The sequence below is a fragment of the Crocuta crocuta genome, unplaced genomic scaffold (assembly GCF_008692635.1).
Source record: "Crocuta crocuta isolate KB4526 unplaced genomic scaffold, BGI_CrCroc_1.0 scaffold10, whole genome shotgun sequence".
Lineage (NCBI taxonomy): Eukaryota > Metazoa > Chordata > Mammalia > Carnivora > Hyaenidae > Crocuta > Crocuta crocuta.
The window spans coordinates 1,870,020-1,884,340 of NW_027527551.1; the positions used below are offsets into that span (position 1 = coordinate 1,870,020).

Here is a 14,321-nt window from a genome sequence, read left to right on the forward strand (position 1 = left end):
AAAGCTAGATTAAAACAAAACTTGCCACTGCTGTCACTCCCAGCACTGGACCAGTGTTATCTAAGTCTTCTTGCTGTTTTCAGGTCTTTTTTTGGTTTAGAATTCTAGACGGTGTGTTTGAGGCTCAGGAAGGATGAGCTAGAAGCCTTTGTCGATAGTCTTTAAAACTGTGGGCTGTGAGCTCTTGTCTCCTACAACTTTCCCACAAAGTCTGCTAAAGCAAAGCGTCCTCATCTGGTCAGTGCTCCTGATTCTGGTCCAGCCACTGACCTCTGGGTCTCTTTAATTTCATAGTGGGATGCCCAGGAGGAGGGAAACAGCCTTGTCCATTCTCATTTCTGATTATAGAACTTTATCCTTTTCCATTGTCCTTTCTGCCTTTCTTCCTTCTTAATGAAGGACTTTAGAAATTAAAAAGTAGCTCCCCTTCTCAGGAAAACCTAAAAAACCTTATTCTGAGCATATCGACAGACGTACTTCCCTAAAAGGAATTTGGTGCACAAAGAACAGGTGAAAAGAAACTGCCTTTTCTGCTCACCTTTGCATAAATTCCTGGAGTTGGCTAATAGCTCAAGAGAACCAGAAGGAGAGGTGTGCCTCTCACTCCCTCTACAGGGCTATACCTAATGAGGAAAAGCAAGCAGGATTAGAAACGTTTGAGGGTTGCTTACCCAACTCAATCCTTACACAGTTGAGGAGGCCCTTCTTTTCAAATACAGTAACAGTTCATTTGTGACCATGGGTTTGAATATCCTCCTCCCACAAAATTGTCCATTCTCTCTTCCCCTAGAATAACTTTACATGTATTTCAGATTTCATACCTAAATGAGTGATACATGAATTTTACTATCAACTTTTCTGGCACGTCTATTTTGGGGATGTATATGTGTGGTTCCTCGGTGACAGTATTTACACACATCACAGGGCTCTTAACGTTCACACTTACACTTTTGATTCCCATCTCTCAGGATGGGAAATTTTGCCTATAACTTGCTGAGCAACTTCCACATTATTTTAGAAAGCGTGAGACTTAACAACCCAGACTCATTTAAAGACATAGAATGGCCCCCTGTTGTCAGGGATGAACCGGCCCTTCCCGGGCTTGGTGAGGTTTGTAAGCCTATTGTGGGAAGTGGCTGTTGTTCAGTTTGGGCTGTTGGATCAAGCACGAGCTATTCCTTTGAGATCTGACCTGTTTATATTTCTCTCAGGACACTCCTTATTGACTCCATTGGGACATTGCCAAATGTTTTGGTCTCGGAGTTCTTCATTAATAAATACGATGGCAGTTAGGCTACCTGGACAACAGTGCACTTCTTTCAAAGCTCTCATTTGTAGAGCTGCTCCTGGAATAAGGCCTGAATCTGAGTGTTCTCAGACAATGCGTGTTTTCCTCCTTTGCAAGGTCAGCATAAGGATTGCTAATTCATTATTTTGAAATACTATCAGAGAGTCATTTTGTGGTGTGTGGGGTTTTGTCAGTGGTGGTCTGGGAGTGCGAGAATGGCACTGAAGATTAGTGAGCGGGAAAGCTTCCTGCTCTGGGAACATTTATAGCCTCTCCTCTGAGAGGTTTTTGGTATAAAAAAAACTAGCCAAATGTGGTTTGTAAGGATTTGTCTTGCTTTTGTCAAGAGTAAGGTAACATTTTCTTCATCTCCCATTTATATGACTCTTAGGAGACCTATTCCAGTGAGGTTTTATTAGAACATAATTACTTATGGCCCAAAATTTTGGACATTAACAATAGTTTTAACACAACCCTATTGGCATTGGTTTTCTTTCTTTCTTCAACAGATGTTTGCAAAAGAGTCATATTAAATACATCTAATTCTGCTGTCTCAGCCTAATGAATCTTTATCATGAAGATTACTTTAATTGGTGTCAGTTACAATCAAGAAAAGCACCCATTATGCTTTTGTTTTCCAGCACGTGGGGAAATTTTCCATCCTGACAATGCTGTGAGGGGAATGTAGTAAAGATTTTGAAAATTAAGTTAGTCATTTTATTTTCCTCTTTTACACATTCCTGTCTTTATTTGACATTAAAGCTAAAAGAAACCAGAATTCTGGAGAGTCAAACAAGAAAGAGGTGACTGAACTGTTTTGGGTGACCCTTGGTACCCACCATAGTTTGCAGGTCACCGACTCTACCAGTCCTCATTTAAATTTTTTTTTTCTTTTTTTATTTCTAGGAGAGAGAGAGAGAGAGCGTGAGGAGGGGAGGGTCAGAGAGAGAGGGAGTGACCGAAACAGGCTCCAGGCTCTGAGCTGGCAGTCAGCACAGAGCCCGACGCGGGGCTCAAACCCACGAACCGCGAGATCATGACCTAAGCGAAAGTCGGACGCTTAACCGACTAAGCCACCCAGGCGCCCCTCTACCAGTCCTCATTTAAAAGAAATTTCTAGGAAGTGCTTAAGATTTTTAAGTAAGAAATCCCAAAGTCTAATCAACCATTCTCAAACAAAATGCCTGGGAACAATTTTATGTAGTTGTTTAAAAATGCAATTAATAAAGAAATGACAGTGCATGGGAAATGGGGACAACATCACTACCCTCATGGAGCTGTTGTCTAGTGGAGAAGGACAGAAAATAGGTGTGACACACAAGAGGTCACATGATAAATGCCATGGAGAGACATAAAACGGCATGGTGGATAAGGAAGTGGAGGGTGAGGGAGTAATATGGGCAATTTAAAATATTGTGGACAGAAAAGTTCTCACTCAGAAGGCGACATTTAAGCAAAGACAGAACTGAAAGGGGCTAGATGTGGATCTGGGTGGGAGGAAATGTATTCCAGGCAGAACGAAGCAACAAATGCAAAGGTTGGAGGGTAGCACATATCTGGCATGTTAAAGAAACAGCAAGGAATCCAGAATGGACTGAAAAGCATGAGGGACCAGTAGTGGGGGATGGGGCTGCATCATAGAGGGCCTAATAGGTTATTGTATGGCTTCTACTCAGAGATGAGAAACTGTTGGAATGTTTGATCAGAGAAGTGATATGCCCTATCTTCTAGTATAAAAAGATCATTCTATTTGTTATGTTGTTTGTAAGGCAGGGGGTGAATGGAATGCAGAAGCATGGTGAGAGGTGGTCAGAATCTGGGTATGTTTTAAAGATTCAGTGCACAGAGTTGCTAACAGATTAGACATGGAATATGAGAGAGTAGTCCAGGATACTCGAAGGTTTCAACCTGAGTTGCTGGAAAGATAGAAGGGCCATTGCTGAGATAGAACAGAGGACCAAAGGAGCAGATCTAGTGATGGTGAGCGGGGAGCTCAGTTTTGGACAGAGTAACTTTGAGGTCATCCGAGTGGACATGTAGAAGATGCAATTGGATGTGTATCCCAGGTGAGACCTGGGCCGGAGATACAAACGTAGGAGTCGTCTATATAGACATGAGGTCAAAACTGAGGCAAGTGGTCAGGGGAGCTGGCCAGTTTAATGTGCCCTCTGGGAATGGGCAGCCTTAGACCTACAAAAGTTAGCGATAGCCAGGAGGAGGTCAGAAACCTGAATGTGAATCCCAACCCGAACCTGAGCTCTTGGCAGAGATCTCAGGACTAATTGCCTACTGGCCTGGGTTCTTCAGGAGCAAAGGAGTCCTCCTGGAGCACCAAGTCTTGCCAGTGCCCAGGAAGAAGAGTGACTAAGATAGAAAGTCCCCAGTGAAGAGACGACCAGATCACTTGGGAGTAGTAAGTGGGTATTGAAGGTATCTGTTCAGGTCATGCATACGTACCTTTGAGGGTGGTCAATGAATGACCAACAGCTAATGACCCTCATGGTCCCAGAGAAAGCTTTAATGGTTATAATGGGCTATGAAGTCTACTACATAGATCCCTTTCTTTTCTAGGGAATTCAAGGGGCAGTTGCATTTTTGAGTGATTTGTCTTTTGTCTTTTTACCAAATAACGTGAAGCTGTAATTTGTTAACTGTGGCTTGTAACACATCACCCCAAAACTTAATAACTTCACATCATCTTCCCCTCACAGTTTTCTGAAGGTCAGAAATTTGGGACAACCTCACTGAGTAGTTCTGGCTTAAGGTCTCTTGTGCGTTTGCAGTCAAGTTGGTGCTGGCTGTTAGCAGGAGGCCCTATTTCCTCCCCACACAAGCCTCCCCCAGGGCTGCCTGAGTATCTTCATAATTGACGTGGCTACCTTCCCGCAGGGTGAGGGAGCCCAGAGAGGAGGTGAGAGCTACAATGCCTTCTATGACCTAATCTCAGAACACCTTACCACACTCTCTTGGTCACACAGACCTGTTTGGATTCAGTGTGGGAGGAGAATACCCAAGGGCGTGAATACCAAGAGGCAAGGATCCATGGGAGCCACCTTGAAAGTTGACAATCACCCTCCTTGAAAATGGAGAAGGACTCTTCTACAGTCCTTTGTATCTGCTCAAAGCACCACTGCAGCTCTAGGGCTCAGTAACTGCAGGCTGTCCCGGTCCCCCATAACAACGAGTCTAATCCACGTGTCTTATAGGGTTCCACCAGATTAGGGGATGTTTCTCCAGTCATTTCTAGCTCAAGTAGGTACCTTGGGAGACGATAGACAAGTACAGGTGCCAGCACAAGAATCTCACCGTTTGCCATGTTGGTATTTGCCATTTTCCCCCTGATTCTTTAGGTGCCCTGTCAGCTCATACTCTTACCAAATGCATAGCGTCTGTTATTACTGCTGGCCATCTGTCCCTGAGTTGTGCAGAGTTGCACTACATTTCAAAAGCTTTATTACATGATGTGTCTAGGATTGAGTTCATAATAGAAATCCTTCCAAGGAGAATTTGACCATATAAGATCCACTAGTATTTCCGCCTTTTAGTGCATTTATTTAAATAGCACTTCTTGTATGTGTGCACTTAATTTCCAGCCATTTCTCGCATGAGCAAATTGCCTAAATACACTTGTGAGAAACCCTTTTATAGTAAATGTTATTAAACGGAAAACAAGAGTATAATAAAATAGCAATTTAAGGGTAATTTACTAACAACTGGAGCCCTTAAACATTGACATACTATTGTGTAGTAATAACACCAGACTTGGTATTTAAACACAATCTTTGTCACTCTAAGAATCATTGGGGCAGTTTCCTAATCCTCATGGTCTTTTATTATAGCTTCCTTCAGGATTTTTCTTTTTTACCACTCCTATGTCACTGGTTTATAAATTATAAATCATCAACTTTTACCCACATAAAACATCCAGCAAATAACGTCTTTGCTCCTTATGTAGAGGAATAATAGAGAAAATATTCAGAGAAAGTAGTAGAGGTGAGTTGGCACCATTGAATCCTGCTGTACTTGGACCTCTGTGTTCCAAAGTGTCTACTAAATAGAGTGGTATTGGAGTGTATGATAGTAGAAACTGTATCACAGAAGTGATTGACTCATTGAAAGTTTCAGGATTTCTAAGTCTTCCCCAGTAGGGAGAATCTGTTGACTACACATCTCAAAAGCTCCTTGCTCTCTGGAAGGTGGTGTGGACACCACAAAGAAGACCAGTGGGCAGCTGGACAGGACCTAGCTTTCATGTACCAAGTCCACACATGTCCAGGCTTCTCTTTGAAGGTGGAGATGCTCACTCTCTGATCAGGGTCCTGGGGATGCTCACCCTGAGAGACAGACTCAGTACAAACTAGAAAGTAGTAGATTCTGCAATGCTGGCTTATTAACTTGCCATGGGGAGCCATCATCAGAGGGACCAGATGTATTGAGCATATACTCCATATACCGAGCACAGGAAGGCCTCCAGAGGAAGCCAAATCACAACCAGAAAGCATTCAATTGCCCTGAATCTTGAAAGAGATGATCCAACTCTGTATGGTCAGGTCATTCTCACCCAGGAATGAAGATACGGGGAGCTAAATCCTAGCCCAAAAGTTGTTTGGTGAGTAGATAATCAGGACGAGGGAGGCTGAGGCGAATGTTTAGTGGCAATAGGTTAGCTTCATGAGTTGATCTCGGAATGGGAATGATTTTGCCTGACGGGCTGAACTGCTCAAAGCCAATGCTAATGTTTCCATTTTTCCAGAGGTTATTCCATTTTGGAAGAGGTATATTGGGGTTTTTAAAATCACATAACAGATTACCCCAAAATTAGCAGCTAAAAGAACAATAAACACGTTATCACATGCAATTTCTGTGAATCAGGAATAAGAGAGGTTCTGGCTCAGGGTCTTCTAAACGTGGTCCAGAGTGCAGTCATCTGAAGGCTTAAGGGGCTGAAGGTTCTGGTTCCAAGATGGTTCCCTAACATGACTAGCAAGTTAGTGTTGGCTGTTGGCAGGAAGCCTCAGTTCCTCACTTTCAAGACCCCTCTCCCTACTGGGTTCTTTGAGTATCATCATAGTACAGTGGCTAACTTCCCCCAGAGTGAGTAACCCAAAACAAAGCAAGGTAAACGCCGCCAGTGCCTTTTATAACCTAATCCATGAACTCACACGCCGTCAGTTCCGCTACATTCAATTTGCTAGAAGTGACTCACTAAGTCTAGCCTCCCCTGAAAGACAAATGAATTCATTATGCTCTCTTAGGAATGTCAAAGGAGTTGTGGACATATTTTAAAACCCACATGTCTCTGTAACTCCTATTCCCCCTGCCCTTCCATAGCTTGCAAGTCGTCTGCTGATCCATGTACTCTATTAATATGTTCATATTAGTCTTTGTAAATATAATATACATACACACTTTTTTAATGTAATTATATATTATATATCGTATATAATACTTATAGATAAGATGTCACATGTTGAACGTATTATCTATATTATAAATATTAACGTATTGAACTTATGGCCAGACTCTTCTAGCGTGCTAATCATTATGTATCTTTATGCTAATTTGTATATCCCATTCTGCCACCTCGCTAGTCAGAGGGACCTGAGGCAAATTGCTTGGCCTCTCTGTGCCTTTGTATCCTCATATGTAAAAATTAGACTGTAATAGGACCCACCTCATAAGTTTCTTGTAAAGTTTGAGTAATGACATGCACAGAGCTTGAAAGAGTGCCTGGCACAGAGAGCGTTCAGTATCATAGCTGTCAGCGTGGTATCTGTAGTTGCTGCGGAAACAGTTTGATCCAGTGGTATACCTTAGAAGACTGCCCTCAGAAGGCTGTCTCAGGCCCATGTTCCCAGCGGTAGTGAACAAAAGTCATAGTGGTCTTCCTGGCTACACCGCAGTCCCACGCCACCCGCGACTTGTACCAAGAAAGAAGAAAGAACCATTTCAGGCCTGGGAGGGACCAGAGCCAGAGGTCTCTTGTTTTCCTTTCCTCTTTGCTGTGCTTGTACCTCCTGTGGCTCCCAGGTTGCCCCTGGCCCAGAGTGCTTACGTGGAGAGAACATGTTTAGTTTGCACTCCGAGTCCTATTTATGCTTTGGTTTTGTTCCTTTTTTTTTTTTTTTTTTTTTTAAGGCTGACCTTTTGCAGAAGGGCAGAATATCCAAACAGGGAAGTGACCTTGCAGAAAACTAGGGAGTTCCTAGGCCTCTTGAACTTGTATTAAGGGTTGTTCCTACATTTATAAATGTACGTTTTCCAGGGTGTACACCAGCTACATCTGATCATCTGATTGATGTCAGACGGATTCATCTTCCTCTCAGGACCTTTTGCTTCTTGCCAGTGCCTCTTTAGCTCCTTGAGATTAATGAATAGATTTTATCTTTATCTGAAGCATATTTATAATTAAAAACATGCTGGGTGTTTGCTGAAAATCTATTGATGGCAAGTTAGAGCTGGTGCTTCCTCCGTCTCCTAAAGCTACTTTAAAAGGGAAGCCATACCTGATGGAATGCACCAGGGTTGCCTTTTGTCAGGTGACAGGTAGCTAAATATAGAGGCAGGGAGCGGGAGGGACCTGCTGAGGTCACTTGTGCCCTCCTGCTGTCTGCCTTCCCCATCTGACTGTCTCTAGCCGGGTCTGTAGCCTCCAGCCACACATGGCTTCTGAGCACTTCAGCTGTGGCTAATTCAAGTTGAGATGTGATGTCAGCGGCAATATACACCCTGGATTTCAAACACCTAATGCAAAGACAAGCATGTAAACTGTTTCATCAATAATCTATACTTGATTACAGTCGATACTTGAAATAATATTTTTACATATTTGATTAAACAAAAGACATCATTAAAATTAATTTCACCTCCCTCTTTTCACTTTTCTTTTAATATTAGGAAATTTTAAATACCGTATGTAGCTCACATTACATTCCTAGCTGGTAGTGCTTCCCTAGACCCTCTATCTCTATTCTTCAGGCCCCTAGCACATAGATTATAAGGCCTTCCTGGGCGACTCCTCTGGGTCTTTTGTCATTCTGGCATGTCATTTCTTCTCCACATCCAGTCTTAATCTCTGTTGCTTCGATTTGAAGACTTCTGTTTCAAATAGTTGGCTGTTCATCTTCTTATGAAATCCCCACTTGAAAAGAGTCGAGCATCTCTTCATATTATTCACCTGGAAGCCCGGTAGCCCCATTTTCTTCCAGCTTTTGACTGTCTACCTCTTCCACCTCTGATACTTTTTAATGACCTTCCCTGGGTAATCCTTAGACTCTGTATATTATTTTTAAAACTCGGGATCCAGAGCCAACCACCATGGCTCTAATGTGGGCCTGACTACTGTAGAGACAAGTAGAAGAAATTATGTCCACCATCGAGTACTTGACCGGTCTTTTTGATGCATTACGACACAGGGAGGGACAGATGCTGCTGATAACCATCTTAACTAATGAGGCAATTGAGGCTCAGGTAGAGGAGGTAACTTACCAAGGTTCCACTGCAAATGAAGTGGCAGATCTGGTATTGATGGCCAGGTTTGCCAGATTCTGGAGTCTGTATTTGTTTATTATATATCATGTCTTCCTTGCCTGATACTTTTCTTTAAATACACCCTTGATCTCAAGGGGCTTTATAGTACGTGACTGATGGATTCGTAGCTTCTGATCAACAATGACTCTTGAGCTTGTTCTGATATGTTTGTGTCTTACTGGGATTGTGAAGCCCTTCTGCTAATACCAGATACCCCCTTTCAACTCTGCAGATACTGCATGAAAGCCCCTAGAACTGCCCTGCCCTGGCCTGTTGTAGGGTAATCAGTAGGTGAGAGACAATGTCTTCAGATGTCAGGAGTGACTTTTCAGGAAGGGAACTTTCTTTCTTGTGGCCTGAGGTGCTCAGGATAACCATCGGTTTCCAGAACAAGCTACTTCTCAAAGGCCAGTCAGGCAAAGTACACTGTTTATCCATGTTTACCTAAAGGCAGCAAGTGTGTGTTTTGAGTAGAAGGGGACAAGAAGGGATCCTTGAGGGTGTGTTAAAAATGGATCTTCTCATGAACGAACCTTGAAGACATGATGCCAAGTGAAATAACCAGTCACAAAATGACAAATACTGTATGATTTCACTTCCAAGAGGTAACTAGGGTAGTCAAATAGACAGAAAATACAGCAGTGGTTGCCAGGAGCTGGGGGAGGGGAGAAATAGGGAGTGATCATTCAGTGAGTACAGAGTTCGGTTTGAAAAGATGAAAAAGATCTGGAAATGGATGGTGCTGATGGCTGCACAGCATCGTGAATGTCCTTAAAGCCACACAACTGTATGCTTTAAAATGGTGGAAATGGTAGATATGGTGTTATATATTTTTTACCATAATAAAGATAACTAAGCAGATCTTCTATACATGAAGGAAAATAGCTTGTTTATCGTGTGTGATCAGAGGAGCTGCTGGAGCTAAGTCCCATCCCTAGGTTTGCGATCACAACTGTTTTCTGAGGCAGCCTCTCAGGAGAAAGTGCCTCCTTCACCGAGATGAGGGGAGTTTTTTCTTTTCCTGACAGATTTCTCCGTCTAGGAAGTTTTACTTCACACAAATGCATTTGCCAGGGTGTCAACTACTTTTCCACAGATGTCTGGGGTAGGGAAAGCAGCCTTACATCGAAGGATCCAGTGAACCTTTGACAACACTTGCTTTCTGTGGAGATTTTCTTATTCCTTATCCCCCTATCTGAAAGTGTGGCTAGACTTTTCTAAGAAAGAATGCAGGGCTCTTAAGTTCTATTCGGTTGTACCAAAGTTGTTGTAAGCTCTTTGGAGACCTGAATGGGAATTAGATTGAGCACCCGATCCTCTAAGAACATTTGTTGTGTGCTGCATTGATGTCACTGCCCCCCGACATCCCGAAGTAGTCATCCGATCCGATGTGTGGGCCGTTTTGAGAAATGGTACATAGATCAGCCAGGGTACATAGACTGAGACTCTAAACCCGTAGGAATTCTCTTCACAGTACGGTGTTTCCTGCCATTGTGGGTGTATTTGCTTATTTGCCCCGTATATTTTCCTTTTCAGGAATCATTAACCAATGGCAACAGGAATCCAAGGATAAAGTGATTTCCCTCCTGTTAACTCACCTGCCTTTGCTGAAGCCAGGAAACCTTGATGCAAAAGTTGAGTATATGAAACTGCTGCCCCAAATCCTGGCGCACTCCATCGAACACAACCAGCACATCGAGGAGAGCAGGCAGCTGCTGTCCTATGCTTTGATACATCCGGCCACTTCGTTGGAAGACCGCAGTGCTTTAGCCATGTGGCTGAACCACTTGGAGGACCGCACGTCGACCAGCTTCGGCGGCCAGAACCGAAGCCGCTCGGACTCTGTGGATTATGGGCAGACACACTACTATCACCAAAGACAGAACTCCGATGACAAGCTCAATGGGTGGCAGAACTCTCGGGATTCTGGGATTTGCATCAACGCCTCCAACTGGCAGGACAAAAGCCTGGGGTGTGAGAACGGCCATGTGCCCCTCTACTCCTCCTCATCTGTTCCCACCACAATCAATACGATTGGAACCAGCACAAGTACAAGTAAGTTCCTAGGAAGCCCGTAGAGCAGTGTGCTTTGGTGACTTGCTGTGCGTGGCATGTCCCGCTGCGAATGTCGGCTCTGAGCACCCGTAACCCTGGGAGAGGGGGGCTGATGGCAATCGGCTGTGGGAAGGGGATCTTTGCATCCCGTCTCTGTTGTTCTTTTGACTCTGGAAAGATAAAAATGCCGGGCAGGTAAAAATGAGTGATGGTCCAAATTTGGGTTCTAAACAGACTGAAAAATATATTAGAAGAGTAAGTGGTGAAAGAAGGAAACTTCCTGTTTCCACGAGTAGAAATGCCTTTTACCCGCATGCCTTTTGCCCTGGAGTTTTTGGATTTGCCAACACACTGAATTATGAGTGATTCTCTAAACCTGATTTCTAACCCATGGTTAACCAGATGCCCTCATGGGATTTGTGCATTTTCTTTTTTTTCTTCTTTTTTTCCCCTTTTTCTTTTTCTTTCTTTCTTTCTTTTTTTTTTTTTTTTTTCCCATTTCACCCTGGAATGTTCCCTCCCTTGCACTTTCTGGTTTTTATCCCCAGTTGTTGGGGGCACTTTTCCTCCTGACCAGGGAAGCAGGTTTGCTGACTTGAGAATGCTGCTCTCTGCTGTGGCCTGGTATGAATGCTTGGGCCTTTTCTTGCTCAGGCTCACCTAGGAGAGGCGGGTCACGAACGGCTTTGCAGAAGGGGAGAGCAGAGGACAGCTTTCTGCTCTTTTGATCGCTAAAGCAAAGTACACTGACCGCAGCTGGGAGTAGAGCCGGGAGTCCTCTGTATGGCTCCCCGGTTAGGCTGAGCAAAGTGACAAACATGCCATTTGTGCTTCTGTAAAGTGGCAGTATGGGAGGGGGGCCTGTCATTAAACAGAAATCCTTGATGCTAGTTGCGTGTGTTCATGAATACAGTGTCCGCACTGAGATAACTCTCTCAGTGGAAAAGCTTTTGTAGTTAGACGTTACCTGCCTGTCAACATGCAGGAACCCTCAATTAAAAGATCTGAGAGTATTAAGAATTAGCGGTGACAGCTTCTTGGCCTCTACCTCCACTTGGATCTTTCTGCTAATGGGCGCTTTTAAATGGCTTTCTCAAATACATAGAAGTGCCGAATTATACGACGTTAATTGAAACAGTACCTTAGTGGAATAACCGAGGAAATACTTAAGATACTGCATTCGTAATACCACAAAACGAGATTTTTAATTCCTTTGTTTCTATTTGCACATTGGGATATTGATAACTGGTACATTTGGGGAATTAAGTGATTATTGCATCATTAATTTATTATGTAAGAGGTTCTGGAGACAGTCTGTTTCACAGACTAGTCACCCAGGGAACAGTTTCACTAGCTTGTGTGCGACAGAGTGATGGCCGGGACTATTAAAGCAGACACATGCAGGCTGGATGACAGAGCTTTTTGGCCCAAGTTTCCTGGGTCAGGGACAGAATCTAGTAATTGTTACAAAACTCTGATAGCCGGGAGAGATGCGAGCTCTCCAAGCTACCTGTCCTCTCAGAATTTGGTCTTTTATATTTTCAGGGTTTGAATTTAATGTCATTTATCTTCTAATCACTCTTGGGTCATCATCTTTCTGTCTCTACTGATTTGCACATTCAGGGCTGTGTCTTGACAAGATTTGTCCATTCATGATGGTTATCAGATTGTAGTCAGCGGGCACTTTCCTTTTTTACTGTGGCCCTCCAGCCTACAGAGGGGAGGTGATACAGCCATGACTGTCATGGCCTCCCAAATCTCTGAGTCCCTGTGTAGCCCTTGAGCAGAAAAAGACTTGAAGGTTTAACAAGATAACGAGATTACATATGTCAGGAAGAAGAAAGGGGTGGGAGCTCCGTTTCAGAGCACTGGCAAAGAAATCTTAGATCAGACTTCCAGAAAGTTTCATGCAAACACTTAGGCCATGTCAACATTGATATTTCAATATCTCTTTAACAAAACCTGAATGTCCTCTGCATTGTCGATGGTGGTGAAATTCTGTTTGTCGAAACTGCACACTTTTGGGTCATTCCTACACTCATGCCTCTATTAAATATCTCCTGAGCACCTGGGAGGCAGTTTGACAAAACGGAGAGGACAGGACCTTGGTTTCAATGCCCTGCTAAGTCCAAATCTCAGATCTATGATTTGCAAACTACAACTTGGCCTCTCTGAGCAAGGTCCTCACTTGTAAAATGAGCATTCATGATACCCAGCTTTGAAGGGTTGTGGGTGAAGGCATATTAGATTATATACGTAGATGCCCAGCACTGGCCAGAGCTGGTAACATGGTCTGCGCAGTGAATCAGTGAGAATGGGAAGGACAGTGAGGAGCAAAGTGCTAACACTGACCCCCAGAGTCTGTGCCCGCATTTGCACCTTCTGGTTGTCTGATGAAGCCCCTTCCCTGAGCCCATGGCCATGCGGAGTAGACTAGGGGTCCTTGGCCATGCTGTGACTTTTGGCCATTTCACCACGATAGAAAACGGTTTGGACTGAAGGCTTCAGGACCTCTTCTACTGCACTGAAGAGCCTCTGTCTTTCAAAATGGAAAAAATATCTACACAAAACAACGTGATTATAAACCATAGTAAGAGAACTGAGATCATTTAGTGCTTCGCATTTTCAAATTATCAACCACATTAATGACAGTTCATGAAAAGAAACTAGAAGATAACTTCCTTTCACAGTTTTTGGGTTAAAAATTTTTTAATATTTATTTATTTTTGAGAGAGAGAGAGAGAGAGAGAGAGAAACAGAATGCAATCAGGGGAGGAGCAGAGAGAGGGGGAAACCCAGAATCCAAAGCAGGCTCCAAGCTCCTAGCTGTCAGCACAGAGCCCAATGCGGAGCTCAAGCCCTTGAACCATGAGATCATGACCTGGTTGAAGTCAGATGTCCAACCACCTGAGTCACCTAGGCACCCTAGTTTGGGGGTTTTAATCTTGGTTTATTCCTCTAACGTTTTGTCCCCTTGGTATTACACTTCAGCAAAGTGCCTTAGCCTTCATGGCTTCCTATGTGGATTTTGTGTCATTCAACTGCACTGAAAACACTATCCACCTCCTGGGTGCCTAGTACTGTGTTTGAGTCCATGGAAAATATAAAGAAGCTTAAGGAAAGTGATTCATTTTCAGGGAACCTATAATATAACTAGAGAGAGAAGATCTATCAATCAGTTTCACAATTAAAAAAGAAATATCTTCTTTTAGCCAGACTGATCTGCAAAATTTTTACATAAAAACCCATGCATTACATAAAAGCGCAGTTAAAAAAAATAACTCTAGCAGCTGCCACAGGGCAATATAGGATTGTGTCAACTGAATGCGGGGTCTGTACTGTAAGCACTGTGAGTGTGTGAAGTGGAAAGGTCCTTGTGAACTGCAGGGTCAAGAAAGCTTTTGCAGGGAATGGGGCAAGGAAGGTGTGATGGTGGTGGCGGGGGTGG

The 14,321-nt window shown here is 43.5% G+C and overlaps 1 protein-coding gene across 3 annotated transcripts in view; it reads left to right on the top strand.

The window, feature by feature from the left end:
• Positions 1-14,321, top strand: part of SAMD4A (sterile alpha motif domain containing 4A) — a 96,305-nt gene that overhangs the window by 2,776 nt on the left and 79,208 nt on the right. For all 3 annotated transcript variants that reach the window (XM_077768235.1, XM_077768225.1, XM_077768245.1), the window contains exon 2: positions 10,355-10,873. In XM_077768235.1, coding sequence (XP_077624361.1) covers positions 10,462-10,873 — 412 coding nt within the window. In that variant the 5' untranslated portion in view covers positions 10,355-10,461. The remainder of the gene's footprint in view (positions 1-10,354; positions 10,874-14,321) is intronic.